The 21,541-nt window shown below is 45.8% G+C and overlaps 1 protein-coding gene across 2 annotated transcripts in view; it reads left to right on the top strand.

Annotated features, from left to right (window-relative positions):
- The window catches only part of kdrl (kinase insert domain receptor like), a 51,606-nt gene that overhangs the window by 7,559 nt on the left and 22,506 nt on the right, over positions 1 to 21,541 (top strand). For both annotated transcript variants that reach the window (XM_036547989.1, XM_036547988.1), the window contains exons 2-12: positions 2,454 to 2,550; positions 4,296 to 4,504; positions 7,042 to 7,169; positions 8,954 to 9,113; positions 9,280 to 9,416; positions 9,691 to 9,850; positions 10,034 to 10,154; positions 10,466 to 10,635; positions 12,216 to 12,372; positions 15,759 to 15,882; positions 20,328 to 20,436. In XM_036547989.1, coding sequence (XP_036403882.1) covers positions 2,454 to 2,550; positions 4,296 to 4,504; positions 7,042 to 7,169; positions 8,954 to 9,113; positions 9,280 to 9,416; positions 9,691 to 9,850; positions 10,034 to 10,154; positions 10,466 to 10,635; positions 12,216 to 12,372; positions 15,759 to 15,882; positions 20,328 to 20,436 — 1,572 coding nt within the window. The remainder of the gene's footprint in view (positions 1 to 2,453; positions 2,551 to 4,295; positions 4,505 to 7,041; positions 7,170 to 8,953; positions 9,114 to 9,279; positions 9,417 to 9,690; positions 9,851 to 10,033; positions 10,155 to 10,465; positions 10,636 to 12,215; positions 12,373 to 15,758; positions 15,883 to 20,327; positions 20,437 to 21,541) is intronic.

The following is a 21,541-nucleotide window of genomic DNA, read 5'->3' as shown; positions in this document are numbered from 1 at the left end:
AGGGGGGGGGGGGGGGGGGGACAATAACGGGGGAGTGATTATTGTAGTGCTGCACAGTGATCACTGCCAGCCCGGGATGATTATGAGAATGGGGTGGCTTCCATAACAGTAGAGGTGTCAGGTTCAGTCATAACTGAGCTGAATGTGTTTTCATGTCTTTGTGCAAAATTCCTACCCAGGCAACACTCCGCATTCTAATGAGAGCCCACGCATTTTCGAGACAAAAAAAAATGCTGCAAGCAAATTGTGGATGACAAATTAGGCTGTGACTCATAAAATACATACAGCATATGTACAACATGTGAGCTCTGGGAAATAAACAATTTTAATGGTGTTTTCCTTGAAAAGCAGTAGTGTATACTTTTTTCTGTCTTGATTTATTTTAATATGTGCTCTGCAGAGCAAAACCATTTCATTGCAGGCACTCTGTGTAGAAGCATTGAATGATACTATTGTTCATTCCATTTTAGTGGGCTCTTATCCTGGTTATTGTCATTCAACTGGCCAGCTCAGTCTCACATCCTGAACAGAACAACAGTCCCATCACAGAGCAGTTACCCTGTACATCTCTGTAAGGCTGAGGGAGGCCTGGGGTAGTGTTTTCAACGTCTTTAGTGTGGTATGGCAAGGAATGATTTCATAATGTTCTGGTGTGAGGGCAGCGAAAGAACATTTTTACCATGCGGCTGACCCGCCTAACCACAAGGTCACTGGAATGGAAGCACTCGCGCATAATAACTCCTGATGTGCAATGCTAATAAGGAGAATATTTTCTTCTGTCCCCTGAAGCGGAGCTGAGTGGGCAGATGCACACAGCTGGAGCTGTGCTCTCGGGGCATCTTATGTTTGAAGAGCAAAATCAAACGCAGGAGAGGTGTGTAACTGCCACAGCGAAAAGCTTTGCCAACATCCTTTTCCCTCTGCCAACCTTGGATGGTGAAAACAATGATTTTGTTACATTTTTCAAAGGAAGTTAATATTAAGTGCCAAGACTGGTGTGGTGAGTTCATTCTTGAAATACAGCTGTTCCAGCTTCGACAATGCAATAGAACTCGTGTGTATGTGTGTGTGTGTGTGTGTGTGTGTGTGTGTGTGTGTGTGTGTGTGTGTGTGTGTGTGTGAGTGAGCGAGAGAGAGTAGACTCCGGGGCTGGAGGTGGGACAGGGAATTAGTTACATTGTGTAATACCATTGTCTCATTTTGTATGACACTTCCACGTGGTACAAATAATAATTTCCCAGAAGAAAGACCGAACTGAATAAATTTGTTTGCCGGGCAGGATGACTAACCTACACAATGACAGTACCCAAGGTGTTCGGGGAGTACGCTCAAAAGAAGGAAATCGCTTATGACAGACTGCGAAAGCTTCACGGACAGAAGGGAGAATGACAGTGTTTCCTACCCGTGGCTCCACAAGCTGATCCTATCATCGAGTTTAATTGGCAAGAGACCGAATTCAAATTTTCAGTCCAGTAACATTTCATTCAGAGTTTTTTTTTTTTTTTCCCCTCTTCCCCGCAACATTAAAAATAGCACATGGAGATTGAACAAGGTCAGTGGTGAATGAAAAAGCAAGTCAGCAAAGCGCACACCAACAGGGTGTTCCATTGTGGAATAATATGAATATGGAAGGTCCAAACTGAGTATCAGAGTGCCAGACAAGCAGGGCCTGTTGAATGATCTCAAGGAGATGTTATGAGGAAGGTTCTACTATGGACTCACCTGGGTCTGCTTCTCTCATCTCTATTTTGCAGTCCATCTGCTGACAGAGGTGACCTCCTTGGATTGGGGGGGGGGGGGGGGTGCAGCTGTTCTGAACCCCTTCAAGTACATACACACGCAATGCATTCACACAAAAACAGCTCGTGCAATTCATTACAGCAAACATTCAGCAGCCTGCCATCTGGCCATCTGCAGACCAAGGTGGCTTCACATGTGACCGGAAAGGCGTTTGTATAGCAGTCACACCACCACAATGGCACGCACAGGGCACTGTAGTATGACACCATACTGATGCGAGAGAGAGTTAAGTGATGGCATTCCAGAAGTAAGCAGCAGTGTTAAATTCTTCCACGTCTGAATCTCAGGTCTAGGTTTATTTCAATTGCAAGGTGTGGATTGTGAAAGCCACTCTCCGTGTCTCACTGTTTGATCATCCTGTCAGATCGCTTGCTACAGAAAGGTCCACGTGCTTTCAGTGACGATGACGACAGTGATGATAATGACGATGATGAAGATGATGGTAATGGTGATGATGATGATTATGATGATCTATGACGCTGCTCTGTCGCGATTATGATGTTATTATCGCCCGCCGTTGTTGCCGTGTCGCTGGTGGCGGTACTTGTGTCAGATGCCTGTATCCATGGAAACCGCGGTGAGCGAATGCGGAGCAGCAGAGCGTGTTTCTGTGGCAGTGACATCATGACATCATGTGCTGTGTGTTCCTGCAGGGCTGGTGGAGAGAGTTCAGCTGCCCAGACCTCAGCTGCTACCCGCCGGCAGCACACACCTGCACATTGCTGGGAGCTCACTCACCATCACCTGCAGGTAGGTACCTGCCTCCGGTACACCTGCTCTAGCACCACATGGGTATGACTGTTCAGTGCATGAAAGCACGCCTCTCTCCTTTGCCATTCTCCCTCTCACTCACTAGCTCAATAACTCATTGTGCTTTATTGGCAAGACAAACTGAAACACGGCTGCCAAAGCAGTCACATACAGGCAAAGTGCAAAGTGATACTAGGACTACAGTACAGTATGGAGCATGAATATATGCATGAATATAGAGTTATAGTGCGTATATAACAATGTATTTTCAAAGTATGACTTTATGACTATGACTCTACTGTATTTAAGCAAACCTTATTCTCGACTAGTCTCTGTCTCGCTACCTCAGTCTCTCGCTCTGTCACACATACACCCACACACACACACACACACACACACACAAAACACTCAATTATCTGCCACATTTCCCAACAGGAAAGTTATTGTTCTGGATTTTTTTTATTATATCTGCCTGTATTCACAGCAGCAGGAGGGCCATGTGTTTCTTCCATTCCACTCATTACCATTTCGATTTCCATGCTTCACTACTTGATACTTTATAAAAAGGGAACAGTGGTAGTTTCTAGCTTCTCTTCCTGTGTGACCTCATGCATGGGAGAATGCTCCCCCCCCGCCCCCCCTATGGTTTGGAACTCAGTCATAAACGCAACAGGTTCATCCACACGCGCACACACACATACACCCCCCATTTGGAAGGTCAGGAAGTGAGCGCTGGTATGAAGCCAGGTGCCAGTGTTCTCTGGACCCCATCAGAGCCTGTAATAAAGGCCAGTTTTTTTTTTTTTTTAAAAGCTCCTCATTAAAGGCACGGGCAGAGTCATGAGTGTCTGCGGGCTTGTCAGGCTGTGAGGGCCAGTGGGGACTCGATGACATAGTCTTTACTTGTCCCTTCTTTATATTGGATCGGGAGGTCCAGAATGTGACTCGAGAGCTCATGTGAAATATTGCGAGCCAGCCTTGCATCGTTTCCCAGTCATGCTAAGAATGCTGCCCCTTGTGGACCAGTATAACGCAGCACTTCCCTACATGGTCATGTGTGAAATGCCTGGCCCATACTGGCTTGGCTTCTGGCTCTCCTTGATGGTTTTAAACTGCTGACCGCTCACGTTGGAGGCAGAGGCAGTGGTATGTCAGACATGTTGGGGGTCCCCGGGGACCTGTTTAATGGGACCTTTGAAACGGACATTTTTTAGAAAAATGTGTGCTATTTGAACACATCATCCCAGAGACCGTGTTCCCATGTGAAAGTCCTGAAGCTATCGGACGACACTTGATGGAGCGATTCGCCTTCAAACACTTCAAAATAAACATCACGTACAAAGGCCTGGAGGCCTGTGGTGAAAAATAACATTCACAACCAACAATCAGTAGAAAATAGCATGAGGTCTCAGGATAAATCTCCAATATTTGATCTCGAACAAACACATCTAATGGTTTCTCAGAATTTTACGAAAGGTGGTTGGCTATGTCATAAGCATGAAATTAACTGACTCCATTTCCTGTCAAAATCACACTACCCCATCATAGCCAATATAATGATGGTCTGTTCTAACCTCTGCAAGCTGTTAACCAAGTGTATTTAACAGTAATCATTAATCAACCAATTGTACATGGCAAACCTTCTCGGTGGTGAGTTGCGTTATTGCGGCTGACATGTGATTAACCGTTGCTGGGAAATGAGCTGTTGTTGATGAATTCACCAATTACCGCCATGCTGTTGACAGGGGTTCGGCCCATCTGCAGTGGAGCCTTCCCAGGCGTTCTCTGTCCTCGGAGGGGGTGCTAGTGGAGGAGAAAGGATGCGATCGGGGCCCACACGCTCACTGCAGCCGGCTGGAGGTCCACAACCTGACTCACCACGACACGGGCCTGTATTCCTGCAAATACCCCCACCATGCACAGGACGAAGGCTCCACCTACGTTTTTGTCAAAGGTGAGACCCAGAACCCCTGAATACTTATACTGAGTTACACGTGAGGCCGTCACCAACGGTGTGACTTTTTAAGTTTTGAGTCAAATTAAAGTCAGTTAGCGTGAGTGTGTGAAAAGTGCTCCAGCCCGATTTTGCGCCGTGATCAAACGAATGCTTATTTTTCGCGTTTACCCACACTGATAAGCAGTATTGTTAACACAGTCTTTAATGGGGTTTTCTTAACTCTCTTTGTTTGTTTCTCAAGAACTAAAGAAATGCTTTGTGTCAAAACGCATTCACAGTAGAGATTGGCAATGGACCGCCTTCTGCAATGTAAAAGGAGCCAAAAATCCAATACCGTTAACTCATTGCGCTTTTAAAAACCCAGGCAAGGCCACGGTCACTGAACAATCTGATGTCTTCCTGTGTGATACATGACCTGGAAGTGGTCCAGTTTTTCAAAAAACGAGGAAAAAACTCAAGAGAAGGAAAGAAAAAAGACAGGCTCCATCCCACACCTCATTTAACCCACAACAAAGCCATAAATCTGTGACCTTGGCGAGGCGACTGTCTGTAATTACAAATGTATGACTGTGCGCAGAGCTGGTTTCATTTACGGGAGCTCGGCCGAGTTCAACAGAAGGAACTCGGCTGTCCCCTCACAGAGAGAGGAAGACATTCATTCGGGCCTGGCCTTCTTCTGGACCGGGGAAGGAGAGCATGATTGTATCGGAAGCCCTGGTCATTGACTATTATTTCCTGCCATGGCTTCTGTTGTTCCAGTCCCCCCCCCGGGGGGCTTGACACATCAGCGTTTACGGTCTCTCACAAACTACAGGCACAGTCTCTCACTCTCTCTCTCTTGCTCTTCTCTCACTCTCTCTCTCTCTCTCGCTCTTCTCTCTCTCTCTCTCTCTCCCTCACATGTGCAGTGTGAGCCCAGTTAGGAACCTACAGCAGTTCACCAGGATCAACACAGGCCATGGGGCCTTCAAGCTCAGGACTCAATAACTCATATACACAAATAGCCTACCTCAAAATGTTTTCTTTCTCTCTCAGTTTTTTCAAGCATAGAATCTAATGCATGTCCGATACAGGTCTCTTTATGTTTCTCTGAAAATGTCCTTTCCTCTCCTCATTCTTATTTGAGAGAACGAGAGAGAGATATGGTCACAATCAATACTGAAGAACCATGCATTCCATGAAAAATGATGGATTGGTTGCTCTTTGTTATCTGTGCATGCTTGCCTACAATTGTAGTCTTGTGAATAGTAAATAAATTTTCACAGATGTGAACCTTGGCGCATCTAATGCTGATCCTATCTGGACTGGCGTTAGGTCATGACCAGCCATGTCTCCCAACAAAATTGCCTGCGCTTCTCCTGTTTTACCTGTGCAGTGCTAGCTTAGCCCTTTTTAAACTTGCTTGCAAATGTAGTTTGTCCTCTCCGAGTATAAAATTGTCATATTGTATATTAACAGAAATATGTCTGAGCCACCTCATTGAAATTCGGTAATTCTCGAGTTTTAAGTATGACTGTGCAAGGTGACAGGAGGCAGGTCTTTCAGCGTGGGACACACAGAGCTGACTATCTCATATAAAACATGTTTGTGATACTGCCCTGCTGCTACTTTGCTAGCAGGACCCACTGCCGCTGACACCCTGCTTTTGTCTTGGCTCCATCCCCAGCCTGTGTCCCCTCTGGCTCTTTGACAGCCTGGTAGCTCTGCGTGTGTAGTCTAAACAGCCTCTCCTCAAACGCCAATCCGCTGTTTACTGTGCGGAATCATTACTCTGGTGTTTATTTTTCAACATCGCGTTCCCACTATCACGCCGCAAAACTTCAATATTTTAAGCGGGAGTCCTGTGTCGGAACACATACGGCGGTATTTGCTTAAGCGCTGCTTTCCCACAGCGCCCCTCTGAAGTGATCGTCGGTCGATGGCGTGAGCCATCAGCAGGTCCGCAGTGAAAGGGTGGACGGTTTAATAGCTCCATTACTGATTTGTTTCTTTATTTAATGCTGGACATGGCAGGGGGCTGTTTGGATAGGGAGATTTAAATTTGGCTAGGATATACCGTTACACCCCTGGGAGAAGCCCTGCCATCGCCATGGCTCTGGGCTGTGTGTTCAGGTTTGAAAAGAAAATACTCAACAAATTATACTTTAAAAGGAGACCCGGGGTCATTCGTCTGAGAATTCAATACAGTTAGCAACTGAGGGGCAGAGCTCTGCCCCTGCTTGGTTTGGAACGCAGGAGTCTCCTACTTCCAAACAGAAGGGACAAGGGCGTTTGCCTCGTTACCATTGCACTTGACTCAGCTACGCTAAAGCAAACTCAGTACATACAGCTCTGGCCTTTGTCAAACAAGAAAGGGGGGGGGGGGGGTAAGTGGGGCACTTGACTTCTCTTGTGACCCCAGAGGTTACATTTTGCCAGAGTCAGGGTACCATGGAGACCTGACATACATGCATGAACCCAGCCGAGCTGAGATTCTTCAGATGACTCGTTCCCTCATGCACTATGCGCTTGTTTTTTGTTTTTTTTTTGGACAGATGATAGCCATCCATTTGTGCATCAGCACACCTTGAACCCAGACACCGTAGAGGTGTTTGATGACGACAATCACATCCTGATCCCCTGTAGGACCACGTCCCCAGACTATCAGGTCACCGTGAAGGGGGTAAGATTTCCTTGTTTCTTTACACTTTTAACTGTTTCCATTTTTTTTTTTCAACAAAACTCTGTTGTGGATGAAGGGCACAGCCACCAAAACCATGAACCAAAAAATGACATCAGTTCACATACTGATATTTTAAAACACAAAGTAGGCAGATTAAATGCTATGTCATATTTTTAAAAAGTTATATGCCATAAAACACAAGAACACATCCCACGTGGCAGAAAAGAGAAATGACAGTAACTCCTGCGCTTACCACAAGTCATTTCTGGAGTTTCAATTTCTGCTATTTCTTCAAAATCATTGGTTTCAGTGTGATGGTGTATTCTTCTTCCGTTGACGCAGAGGGTTGATCTGGTGTGCAGTGATACAGGCAGATGCAAGATGTGTATTGTTCATAGAGGAAAATTCCTGTGCCTTTATGGTTAGCTGCAAACTGTCACAGAATTTTTATAGCACCAAAGCCTTCAGATTTCATATGTCCAGAAGGTCAGTGGGAACTGGTATTTGTACTTGTCAGTATTAAGTCTTTAAAAATATTACCAGAATATAATTATGGCGCTACAGGATATGAAGCTAATGAAGCTACAGGGTATCAAATCACAGTACAATTTGATTCATGGTTTACCACATTGATTATGTATTTTGAATTAAATCCTGTCCTTAAATCCGTGAAAGTGTTGTTAATGATATAAAGTCTATACTTAATGCTTTGGGCCTACATGAGATACTGCATTGCGTTCAGTTAAAGAGTCACACCAAGAATTTTCCATTAAAATGACTAAGTAAAGCTTCTGCCCCTCACCTCTGTTGAGGCAGATTTTTCTTACATCTGTTTTGGAAAACTACAGAGACGGGCACTTGGGGACCAAGGGCGTGTCTGAGTTTCACATACCTCGTTCTTTGGCGACACCCCATCGAAAGGGGCGCGGGTGGGGGGTGGGGGGGGGGCAGAGAAGGTTTGGGAAACTCACGACAGTGAGTGGAGCCATCCTGTCTGCTTCCTAAAGGGACGGGAAACTGGACGGCGGTTCTGTTTTTCCCAAAATAGAAAAACTCCCATCTATATTTGAACCCTCTGGTTTATTCATTATGTCCAGGAAATGCAGGTAAAAACAATACATGATGCAAGTTAGAGCAGACAAAAGGCGAGTGAGGTGTGTCTCAGATACATACTGAAGGTTACTGAACATAAACCATTTACATATATACTGGAGGCTTCTTTTTTTGCCTTACCTGTATCTACAGTCCACTGGACAGTATGTCACCGCTCTGCTCTTACTCCATTGGTGGGAATTAATCTACCATTATGGAAACAGTTTGAGTGAACACTTTCTGGTACATGACACAGTGGTGACATCGCTGTCACGTCAACAAGAGAGCGTAGTGTGTGTCAGGCAGTTGATCTGTGGGTTTCTCTCACGGTGCCTTGGCGTGGACAAACACGGCTTATTCAGACAACACTGATATCAGTGTGACCTTCCTGTCAGTGGAAGATCTATGGCATTTGTCCTTCCTGCTTCCTTCCTTCCCCGCTTTCCTGGCATTGCACTTGGCTTTAAGACAAACAACAGCAGTGACATAACAGCTGAGAAATCTGTCCCCGCTGCCTCAAAACTCAAAACAGCCCAACAGTGTCATTATCCGCGGCCACAGCTCAACAAGGGTGTCAGGTGAACTGAAGCCTGCATTATAACAAGCAGAGGTCCTGAACTGTTGTAGATTTCTGAGTGCTCTGAAAGCCTTTTGAGAGAATGATCACTCTTCCTTACTGTCCCTGCCTACAGAGCCCACACATGGCGGAGAGGGTTAAAAACGCAGCGGAGTGGGACCCTCGGGTGGGCTTCATTATTCCATACGTCCCCCACACGCACTACACGTTCCTCCACTGCATCACCAAGGTCAACGGGCACACCTTCGAGTCCCTCTACATCCCTTTAAAAAGAAGTGAGTTCCTTTCCTACATGGGCCTCATTCGGTGGAGGTCAATCGAGTAACAAGCTGGTCACGCGAGTGACTCGGCAACCAGCTTCGAATGTAAGATAGTAACATGGGGTTGGATAGGCCCCAGTGCAGTAGAGTTGTGCCCTGATTGGTTGCCCACTCTGTCCAGCCAAAGCACTGAAGAATGTCAAGATCACTCCGACGCACACCAAGCTGCTGGTTGGAGATACCCTCGCACTCAACTGCTCTGGCGAGACTACCTACAACGGGAGAATCAACTTCACATTTGCCCGGCCAAGTAATAACGTGAGTGCAGCGCTTTTTTAACGATCACGAAAACTTCTGTCCTCTCAAAAGGGCTTTCCATAGTGTCTTTTGTGCATTCGGTTAAAATGAGCTGAGAAATGCGTGGCTGTTACCTGAAGTAACCTGAAGCTGTTACCTGGCGTACGCGAGCAGGATTCAGTCTGTGCACACAGAACCGTGTGCACATTCAGGCCAGAGAGAGAGGAAGTTCCTTGACTGAACGAAGCGGAGGTGGATTAAGGTTGTCTTTTGTTTTTGTCCTCACTTGCATCAGACTCCTGTGTACAAGACGTACAGAGAAGAGCTGTCCAGGATGTATACAATGAGCAAAACCCTGACCTTGAGGAACGTCACCATGGAGGACGCAGGGGTATACAGGTGCACAGCGGACATAACACGGAAGAAGCACGTCAAAGCAGAGGTCGTCATCTTTGGTGAGCAAAGATGATGTTTCTGTGACATCAACACCTGATCTTATCTAAAGTTCATCCTGATGCTTGCACATTAAAAGTGTAGAGATTGCCTTTTCCGTTTGTGGATAGTGTTACTCAGAAAAATGACAATCTTTTTTTTTCTCTCTCTTTTATTTTCATTTTGGCTTGTGTGTGTAATTCCAGAGCACCCATACCTCAATGTATCCAGCAGGAGAAAGAGAATGATTACAGTTCGGGAGGGTAAAAACAAGCTGACCTTTGAAACCAAGGTCGATGCACTTCCTTTACCGAATTACGTCGTATGGTAAGGCTGGGTGAGACGACATGGGCTTATCGCACTTGGAGCAGGGACTGTTTCCCAGCAGACATAACATGCGCAATGTCTCATGACTAACTATTTCAGTCTCATATCTCAAAGTATGCATTACTGATACATTCTATTACAGACTGAAGTCCACAATAATGTTCCAGTTAAGGCATAAAGTCATTAATTTGCTGTTTTACTGGTTATGTACAGTGTACATTTAGACCAGCAACAGTGTATATGTACAAAATATTGTGCAGAGTGCGGTATAACTGGGGTGATTATTCTGAGCACTTTTGAACTCTCCTCAGGTACAAGGATGGCATGCCCATCAAGGAGAATTCGACTTGCTATGAACCATCTGGCTACAATCTCACTATCAAGGATGTAAAGCAGAAGGATGCTGGAGTCTTCACCATTGTTGTAGGCAATACAGAGAAAGGCCTGTACAGGAATATCAGCTTCATCCTAAAAGTCAAAGGTAGGCATAGTGCTTTCTAATTAAGGAATTGACCCCGTGGCTACTAACAGGAGATATCCAACCAAAGCATTTCCCCAGGTCTTAATCTTCTGCAGAGAAAATGTGTGAGCACGCCGCCATTCCTCTGCCCCACTTTTTCTGGCTGCAGGTAGCTGCTATGAGAGGAATTTGTGGGGCTGTTGTTTTCAGAGCATGGCTGACGTAGCAGCGCAGCTGGTGTTGATTAGCGGCCTCTTTGAAGGAGCTGCCCCGTCTCTCCTCCCTGCCCACAGCCCCCAGCCTCGCTCCCCCTGGGCTGGCTTGCCCTCACCCTCTCCTCTCCATCTCTTTTTTATTACCCACCTCTCCTTTCCATTTCTGTCTCTCTCGTCCTCTCTCTCTTCTCCAGCTTTTCTTATTCCCTTATTCTCTTTCCATCTGTCTCTCCTGTACTCTCAGACTCTCTTGTCCCCCCCCCCCCCCCCCCCCCACCAATAGACCAATAGAAAATCCTCTCTAGTTCTGCCTTCTATCCTCTGTGCCGGTTTTAAATGCAGGCCACAGTTTGCAGACTTGTCAGTGATGTAGTAATGGTCACATGCACACGGCTTCTGAATGTCAAAAGGGTGACGGAGGAAATCAATATAAAACAGAGCAGGGCTAAGGACCAAGTGAGTTGTTGGCTTTGGTGAAAGGATGGAGACAGTGTGTTCATGGAGGGAAGAGATGAGACTGCCAGGCTTACTATGTGAGCGCTGCTCAGAGGAACCTCGCACGTGCGATCCAGATCAAAACTTAAGCACGTCAGCTCTGACTCCAGCCTGCGTAATAAACGCTGGAACACAAAGTCTCCCCATCGCTTTCTCTGCACATTCTTTTTAAAAAACAACTTTGTAAGGCTGAGATAAGCCCCCCCATTCCACCCGTCACCCCTCATATAAAAGTGTTTTATGGTTTGTTCAGCGTCCCGTTCCTCGCGACACATATTCATTGGGACGAAAAGAAACGTGTGGAACTCAAACTCAAAAACAATGGAAAGAGAAATCTTAGATTCCTGGTAACAATTAAGAAGCTATTTTAAACATCGTTCATCAAGCATTTGAAGTCAGTTTGCTGTTCCAGTCTCTTAACACATTCTTTTTAAATTTTCTGTAGCTCTGGTTTGTACACACTAGGGTCGGAGGGAACTCTACAGAGACAAAGCAGATCATAGAGCAGTCTTTTTGATAGTTAAAAATTAGTTATAAGGCAACATGATGGGGGGAGGCCTGGATAGTCTGATGGTTGTTACTGCTCCTGGTTTGGAAAACTGGCAAACAGTGTATCTGGGTCAATGTCAGGTCTGAGGTCAAGCAGCAGACCTGTGACAACTGACCTCAGGTCAGGAGGTGCACAGTTGATCATATATATAGAAAATTCAGAGCAGAATCCTCTACAAGAATATTGCTTCAGCCACTGGCACCAATGGCCTTCTTTCCTCAAACGTATTGATGAACAGATCAAAGTCATGATATGTTGATTATAAAAACACCCACAGGGTAAATATGGTAACATTACCTGAGGCAGCGCCTTACCCCTTCGTGTGTGTCTGTCCTTTTCAGTGAAGCCAGTGATCTCAGAGGAGGAAGTGGCCACAGTGGACATGCAGCCTTACCTGTGGGGCAGGGAGTACCCCCTCACCTGCACCGCATTTGGGATCCCCGCACCTCACATCACCTGGGCGTGGCAGCCCTGTGACCCTGACCCCACCCTCCAGTGGTGAGTCCCCCATCACCGCCTAATCACAACTAAGGGTTAGCCTTCAACTCTGATTCCCCCACTTTGTAGAAACTGAGGCAACCCAGTGCTGAATGGGTGGGGACGAGAACAGCTTTGTGTGGGACCAGTACTCTTCAAATCCTTGCCAAAATACATTTTTGAACTCCATCTAATGTTGTATTTGAAAATATGTGTATTGTAGGAATGTTTTCCTGTGAGGCATGTACTTGATATTCTGCAGTCTGAAAAGACAGAGGAAAGCTGGGGAAAGTCAGGTTAACTAACTTGACCCGTCACTCTTAACTTGCTATGCATGTTTGTAATTCAATCATCCCATTTCCACATGCTGAACTTGGGAGGAATGCTTGACATGAGTATGGGCTTTGAGTCTTATTATTATTATTACAATAATGATGATGGTGAAAATGATGATGGAGATGAAGACTATAATTTTTAGTAGTATCCGTGGCAACAGTAGTATTGGGCTGTCTTTCTAGGTTGTTGCTGAATGAAACAGCTTTCCTTTGTGGCATTAGCGTACAGCGATTATCAGTACTCAAAGAATTAATGCAGTGAATGAGAAAGGAGAGGTGACTCAGCTCAGTTCCCAAACATGACTTACATGACAGTCAGCTTCAGGATCAGATCTCTCCACAGCACCTATCCCTGAGGAACACCGCAACCCCACTGCCCCGACACCACACCTTTGAAAAGAGGCGACAATATGGCGCATTCCTGTCATATTTTAAAAAAGCCCACGCACCCCTCCTTTACCAGGGTTTCCCATCAGTGGAGGAATTTGCAACAGAATGAGTCACCAAGGCTGTCTGACCAGAGTTCAGCAAGCTGATTGGCTGATCCATTCCATTAAGAGAATAGAGAGGAGGAGCGTGTTTCCTGCTTCCCTGCTTCCTGTGCATTCCTGGTTGTTTGTGTAAGCAGGTACTATGGCGCTGGAGCAGGCCTCGCTGGTCTGGACGGAACCTGCTTTTGCTTTTTTTAGAGCTCTTTTCTTGCTCAAGCTCTAAGGGGGGGGGGGGGGGGGGGTTGTCAAACGCACCTGATTGGTAAAGCAGCGCTCCCCCCCAAACCCCCGTCCCCTGCCAGAGCAGCGCTTTGGCAGAACATAACTTGATGTCCTTTGGAGTCCTAACTTTTTTTTTTTTTTTTAGTGTTTCTACAACACGGGCTTAAAATGGCTTAGAATTACCAGTAGGGTCTGTGTCTTCTAATCAGAAGCAAGCCTGCCTCAGACTGCTCCCAGCCCAAAATGCATTGCACCTATTAAAGAGCTGCTGCCCCCGCTGTATTCGCCAAGGTGTGGCTACTGGCTCTGTAGCTCTGGACAGGATGTGTTGTTTTCCCTCACTCCAAGAGCCTCTGTGGAGCTGAAAAAACAAGCGTTGCTTTGTGTAAACATCAACCAACATGCGGACCCTCATGAAAAGGGTGAACATTCACTGAGACAGGGTGCAGTCTTCAACAGCAGAAGTCATTTTAGTCCTCTGGCATGCCAAACAGTAGGCCAATATTGCAGGGTTATTTGCGGGAATCAAGCCAGAGAAAAAGCCAGAAGCCAAGACAGAAACAACCTTTTTGGAAGGCACACAATGAAGAAATACAGTCTTGTTTTTTAGTTCATACCTCATGCGGTGGGATGGATGAATATTTCTGTTAATTATCAGTAATGATTTCTAAAATGTCCTGGCACTAAAATTTATTATAAAAATAGACCTTAGGGTTGTCAGTTCACTGAAACACCAAATGCTCTAGAGACCTGATCATCAAGTCTGGCAGTGGAAATGGCAGTTTATTAATGGAGTTGCTAAAAAGGTCTGTTAATGAACCGCTAATGAGGAAAGCATATCACACAGACAAAAGCTTCTGCCAAGGAGAGGTCAAAATTTGGCAAGTGTTTGTTTCACACAGCACAGACTTTGTTAAAATACGTGGGACCGTAGTTTATTCTGTGACGCGATAAGATCAAGGTAAATATAAATCAAGGTCTTTTCTTTGGAAGAAGAGCAATGTTTAAGATCTGTGGAGGGGATTGGGGGGGGGGGGGGGTCACGGTGCAGCGGTGCGACAGACATACAGAGGGTCTTTATCAGCAGGATGAGAAATGATCGGCCGTCCCTTGTTGACCTGGGGAGGTCTGAGGATCTGCCTTATCTCCTCTGGCCAGAGCCGCGGAGGGGGGGGTTGTTTCCTCTCCGAGGTGACGCATTGCTGGGCCCTTCCTGTCGGGTTGCCATTTCCTCCTCTGCGTCTGTTCTCATCAGCGTGATTGTTCCTCTCCTTCGAAAGGAGCGGGCCCTTGCTTTTCTTTCCTCTGTGGCCCGATGGCCCCGGATGCGCGGGGAGACGCTCTGTTTAGTTCTGCCGAGCTGGACACGCACCTCAGGCACGTAACCCGCACAAACACACCACAGAGACACCCCCGTCAGGCGCAAGGACAGAGGCATTGTTACGCTCACACAAACAAGCACGCATCCACACACACACAGACACACCAACACACACACACACACACGCACACACGCACACACACACACGCGCACACACACCCACACACACACACACACACACACACACACCCACACACACACACACACCAACACACACGCACACACACACACACCAACACACACGCACACACACACACACACACACACACACACACACACACACACCAACACGCACAGACACACCAACACGCACAGACACACCAACACACACACACGCACACGCACACACACACACACGCACACCCACGCACGCACACACACACCAACACACACAAGTTGACACATACACACGCTGACACTGAAACATGCACATGCTGACAGACATACATGCACACAGACTGGACTCTGGCTGTCTGGGCCATAGAGACTTGAGAGGCAGCATCTGTCTGAGTCCGCTGGCCAAGAGTTGATCCCAGTGACGTCATTCACTGAAATCCAAGGTCTCGGTGAAAGCAGTGTTCCACCCTGTCACTCACTGGCTTTTCTTGATAAATCAAAGACATACGGAAAGATGGCTGCCTTGAAATGGCTTTGAAATAACTTGGCTGATACACACTGCCATTTCCTCATATACATCTCTGCATAATATGAAGTTATGAAAAGCCATTTTTCTTTAATTCACTTCACATTGAGGTGATAGACAACCAAGCCAACTGCTATGCTGATGACAGTAGCCTGTGTTGAAATAACAATGCTAATAATAGCTTGTTTTTCCATGTTATATTGTTATATGACTATCTTTGGTTTCTTCCTGGTTGTGTAACTGGGACTCTATAAATCACCTGCTGCTGAGTTTTCCTTGCATCCTTTATGTGAGTCCATGATAACTGTATGCTTCTTTCTGTGTCTGTCCCATAGGTGTAAACTGTACACCGAACCACAACCTATTCCATTCAGTGAAGAGAGGGAAGATACGAACTACAGCCACAACAAGATCAAGCCAGTTGAGACCAAAAATGAGATGTGGAAGGGAAAAAACAAAGTATGTACCCTCTGTTTGATCTCTTTTTTTCTTTTTCTCTTTGATCACATCGTTTTAATTATGACTTGCCAAAAGCATGAAATATTTTGGCTCACTTGAGGAACATCAGTGACAAAAAAAAAGATTTTGAGTGGGATTTCCCATGTACATTTTGAAATATTCCGAGCACAATTTCCAAATATTTATGCACTTCCTGTTACAGTTCCTGTTAGCATATTCTTTTGGGTATGCATTATCTGGTGGTACACTTGCTGCTTTCTCACTCTCTGTGGCAATAAATGCTTCTTTTCAGTCCTGTTGTTGGCTCTGTCACACTTTTCCTTCAGTAATATTCTTTCAAGGCCTTCTCTGCTCTTGAGTCCAGAGTGCGATAGTCTTTCAAAACCCCTGTGGTTTTGAGTTGTTTCCCGTTACGATTATTGGTTTGTCCATGGGTGCGCAAGAAACTTTTGTGTTGCACCAAAGGTCAAAGGTCTTTATTCTTTCCACATTCATTTGCTCTTGGAAATACAGATGCTGTTACTGTTCTAAATATGGTCATTTAATTTTTTCTTCCATGTACTGTAAATTATATTTATTTGTGGTGCATGCAGAACACCTATAACATCTTATAAACCCATCCTCACTCTTTGGCAAGATTATCCTTAAGGTATGCAAACTTGGCCAGGATTCAGTGGAACTACATGACAAAGTGAGTGAATCATAGCCTTTGTTACTGAATAAGCCTCATGAAGTCATCGCCAGTACAAAATGAGGATTGAGTAGAAGTTTTGGTGTTCGTTGTGTGGATTTCAAAGTGAGCAGTCATGCAGAAATCCTGCCAGTACAAGTGTAATTACTGTAGTAAGTGGTTCTCACAGTAAAGTTTTGTGCTGAATGTTAGTTTCTCTCTTTGCTTCCCAAATTATTATTTTTTTAATTAACAGTGAATTGTTAACGTTAAAATGAATTATGCTATACAACTTTGAGTCCACTTTGTAATTAGCACAGCAGTAATTGTTGTTGTTAGTCATTTAAAAGTAATTCGAATGCCCTTTGAAATATAATTGGCAGCATTAAACGAGGAGGCACACATATCGGTCATAATTTGCTTTTGATTAAATGTGGGCCCCCAGTCTGAATTACAGGCATGTACTCTGCCAGAATTTTTTTTTTTTGTGTCTGCACCGAAACTGACGGAAAACGGTTCAATTCACAATTCACCCCGCTGGGAAAAATATACCCTGAACCGTCCTTCAATATAAAACAGAGACCTGTAAATAAAGCAGCTGCTCTAGGTTCAGTTTTTACATGAGGCATTGTGAAGCTGCTTCACTGAGAATGCTGCAGGCCGGGCAGATCTCCTAAGCGGCACGACGACTAAATGGCTTGGCCAGGCATGTGCGTGCACTGTTACATCTTGGGGCCCTTCAGATTTGCTGATAGACAGTTTAAATACGCCCATACTTAATGCTTAAGGAACATTACCTTTGCAATTTTTTAAGGGGGAAAATACATTAAGGTTTATGTAGCATCAGTGCTGTATGTGCAATTTTTATTACAAAGCACACTCACATAAATGCAAGAAACAACAGCATGCTGTTTCAGTTTATCAGCCAGAACAGGGTGCTGTGATTTGCAGTAGCATGTCATTTAATCGCACAACGAGTAACTGATACATCAAAGTTAAGAAACCGCAGTGACTGGTGATGCTGTGAAAAGGCTGCAGTTCATAATCATTATTCTGTTCAGACATCGGTGGAAGCAAATCCGTGCAGTTTTTGACTTAAATCAATCAATGTGGCAAAGCAGTGTAGTTGATGTTGCTGAGGTGCTCACTGTACATCAACACAATTATTATCTGCACACGTGTTAATGACGTAACTCTCTAACAATGTCAAGGCAGAAATTTTTATATTTTCTATTTATCGTAACACAGTGAAGCAATCCACCAGTGATCAGCCAATGCAGTTCTTTGATGCAATGTTTTAGTTGTTGCCCCCAACCAAACACGTTTTGTGAATTTTATTTTCTCATACAACAACTCTAGGTGGCTCTTAATTGCAAGACCTAGTTGAAAACTTTAACGCTGTAAGCCCTCAACATGCGGTTCTATGTACCATAATCTCACCACAGGAAGTATAGGAAACAGCGTGGCCTTACTTTAGATTTACAGACCAATTCATCATCCCGGGTGCTCCACTGCATTAAGGCTGAGCTTGGCTCCACCGCTTATTACCTGAGAGTCGGGCCCTTCCTCCTGGCTCATGTTTCCAAAGCACGCGTCGGGCACGGCGTCATTACAACAGATCTCCCGGGAGAGCTTGTTACCAGAACCACTCACCACAAACTTAATTAAGTGCAGGACAGGGCTGAGAGTGCAGAGCTCCTGAAAGCATATCTATAGGGTTAATCTAAAGAAGGTTTGTGCTGGCATGGAGGAGCAGACTGGGGCATGGAGCCAGAGGCAAAGGAGTATTTCAGCAGCAAACGTGAACTATCATGAAGGGAAGCAACAATAACGTCAGCCGTTACCAAACACACACTACCGCTCTTTGAAACAAGGGGAAAAAAGTGTACGAAAGCATACAGAAACCAAAAGTAAAGCTTTGTGTATGTTCCTCTCCCCCCCTGTGATGCAATATAGGAGGAATGTATTTCTGCATATTTGAGAAGGACCTGCCCTTTTCATAGGGTATCAGGTAGAGTCTGGGGTTGACATAAATACGTAGGCGAGCCCTTATTTACAGGCACTTGTGGCCCGAATGCGGGTGCTTTATAGGGGTGAGTCACAAGGGTCAGCGATAACAAGGTACTTTTTAAAAGAGTGGGATTTGTTGGAGCGAATTCCTCTCTGTCACCCTGCATAAATCCCTGTGCCCCGTGAACGGGGGCTCGCTGAGGACGGGTCTCGGAGGGGTTCCTTGTAAAGACTGACAGAGAGGAAAGATGGACTGCGACTGGGTCACGGCGGCTGCGGCGGCACGGAGCGTCTGCTGAGGTCATCACCCGGGGACCGGCTCCTTGGCACGCTCGGCCCCCCGTCCCCAGAAGTCCCGGCTCAGGTTACGTGATTTACGCAGCGCGCGGCAACACAACACCGCGCTTTACAATCGGTGGTGAAACCGCGCGCCGCTCTCTGGCCGCCCTGCGGCTGTAGGTGAGCAGGTACAGCGAGTAGCATGGACATACAGCTCACATTCACACAGTGCATCCCACCCAACAATAACCTACAGCTGTTGTCATTTAGCAGATGCTCTTTTCCAAAGCGACTTACATAGAGTAGGTCACAGTTTTATCCATTGATACAGCTGGATATTCACTGAGGCAATTGTGCCCTAGCAGGGAATCGAACCAGCAACCTCTTGGATGTGAGCCCTGCCCCTCACCACTACAATGGTATATATATGTACGTCTGTAACTGTAAAATAAATTGTAAAATAGAACAGAAATGCATTGAAAGGGGGAGAGTGGCTCATCACATTAAAGTGCATTGGAGCAGTTTTGCGTCCTGCCAGATGTCCCGGCTGGCGTGACTGCAAGGAGAGAGTCGGTGCTGCTCAGCTGCATCCAAAGGAGCACAACAGCGTGAAACTCGGCTGCGGAATAACACAGCAATCAGAGACAGATTCAGCACGGGCTGCTTTGTCTCGCCACGAGCTCCGTTTTCGGTCGGGTCTCACCTGGAACGGGATCGACGTGACAGAAAACCCCCCCCCCCCGCTGCCTTCACATGGATGCGGCTCCACCCCGGTGCTGATTGAGCCTGAAACGTGGGTGGGGAAACAAAATCTAAATGAACTGCTGACTCGTGGCTGAAGCCACGTTTCTGAGCGTCGAGCCAAGGGGGTCAAAGCAAACCCCCGCGAAAATCCAGGAAGTTTACACCAAATCCCATGCCCGCACAATGCACCTGAAGTGCAGAATACCTTTGATGTAGCAGCTTTGAGAACAGATGTCGTTGTGAGCTGAGAGAAAGAGCTCCGGGATCTGGCCTGGTGCCCAAACATGACTTATTATTATGTCTACTTAAGCCATTAAATGGGTTAGTGTCGAATGGCGACAGAACCGAATGTGGCGGTGTAAACACGCTTCAGGATGTGACACGGGGCCCGGCACGTTCCTTCTGGTGGGCAGAGCTCAAAGAAGCGCTGTGGTTTTAAAATCCCAGATGTATCCTTTCATTAATGTGAAATCCCTTAGAGTGGGAAAAGGCCCAAGTTTAAATAAAACCTTTCACCCACCTTTTATTGGCAAATAGCTGAGATGTTGTTGATTGTTTTCCTCTGTGAGGGAAAAAAAAAACCCTTTGACAGGGAAAGAGACACCTTCTCTTATGGCAGTGTTTATGTTGTTCACAGGTTTATGCTGTACTCAGTGTGTTACAGTTCATTTCATCTTTGCCTGAATGCTCTCGTTCTATATGCAGTACACGTGTAATGGATTATATCTGCTTTCCTCAACAGACTGTTAGCACACTGGTCGTGGCAGAGGCGAAAGCGTCAGGGATCTACTCCTGTAATGCTTCGAACATAGCTGGCCAAACAACATGGAGCATTCCTTTCTACGTGGACAGTAAGTGGCTCAAATACGAAGAAGTTTTACAATAAGAGCCGATCGCATTTTCGTTTGATTATCAAGGGTAAACGAAAAATGCTACTGTGGTGGCTTTTATTTTTTTAGTTAAACTGTAAAGTATTAAAGCATGTCTGGATTTTTCCAAAATGGCTTACACCCATGGAATGAATCAGATACCGAACACAAGAATTCCCAGATTAGATTGTGCAAGAGAAAAGTCCAGAGGGGGGGCATTAATTGAAACCGTCTCCCTCGGAAGCGGACAAACTTGAGCGTGGACAAGGTAAACCATGTAGCGGGCAGCACAGCTCTGTCTGATTGTGTGGAATTGTGCCGCCTGGCTGCACTGCAGCGCCGGCAGGTTCTTCAGCTTTCCCCAATCAGGCCACTGCTGCGCGAATCCCTTTTTATGTACATCTGGAATGAACAAGCATCCAGTCAGTTATGTAATGCACAGCGAATCAGCTGTCAGGTCATTGCAAAGCTGGCCGCGTTTTCCAGCAATAAGCAACCCTTAGACAGGAGCAATGCGTGGCACTTAGGGGCTGGGGCGGTGAGTGACCCTGAGGTTGGGGACAAACACGACCGGGCTAATATTAAGTAGCAAGGGCCCAAAAGCGAGGGACAGACTTGCAGAATGCACCGCAAGAGGGAAGGAATGCAGAGGAGAGGGATGGAATTGCAATAACAGCTGTCTTCTCTTACGGAACACGGAATGCTTTCCAGTGTTCTGAATAAACAAGCGCAGTCCCGTTCCCCCCGGGGCTCGGGGCCCCGGCCTGGTTCCTATTGTACCACCGCAGGTTGGCCGTCATCACCACCATCCTCCGGCAACGTGCTTCCAATTAGCAATGATGAAACAGGAAATAACTGCAAATTTGACATTCCTGGCATCCCAGTACCAGGGCTTCATGATCTGTGACTCTGGCTGTGTGTTTCATATAGCTGCAGGTTACAGTAACATGCATATATATATATATATATATATATATATATATATATATATATATATATATATATACAACAGATTTACTTTGAAGTCTTTATGGAAGATTTTTTTTTTTGATTTACAGTAGTTTTAGCATATGTTTGTAGAGGTTCT

The sequence above is a fragment of the Megalops cyprinoides genome, chromosome 16 (genome assembly GCF_013368585.1).
Source record: "Megalops cyprinoides isolate fMegCyp1 chromosome 16, fMegCyp1.pri, whole genome shotgun sequence".
In the NCBI taxonomy this organism is placed as follows: Eukaryota; Metazoa; Chordata; class Actinopteri; order Elopiformes; family Megalopidae; genus Megalops; species Megalops cyprinoides.
Note: the sequence above shows the minus strand (reverse complement) of the source record. Positions and strands in the feature narration are given on the sequence as shown.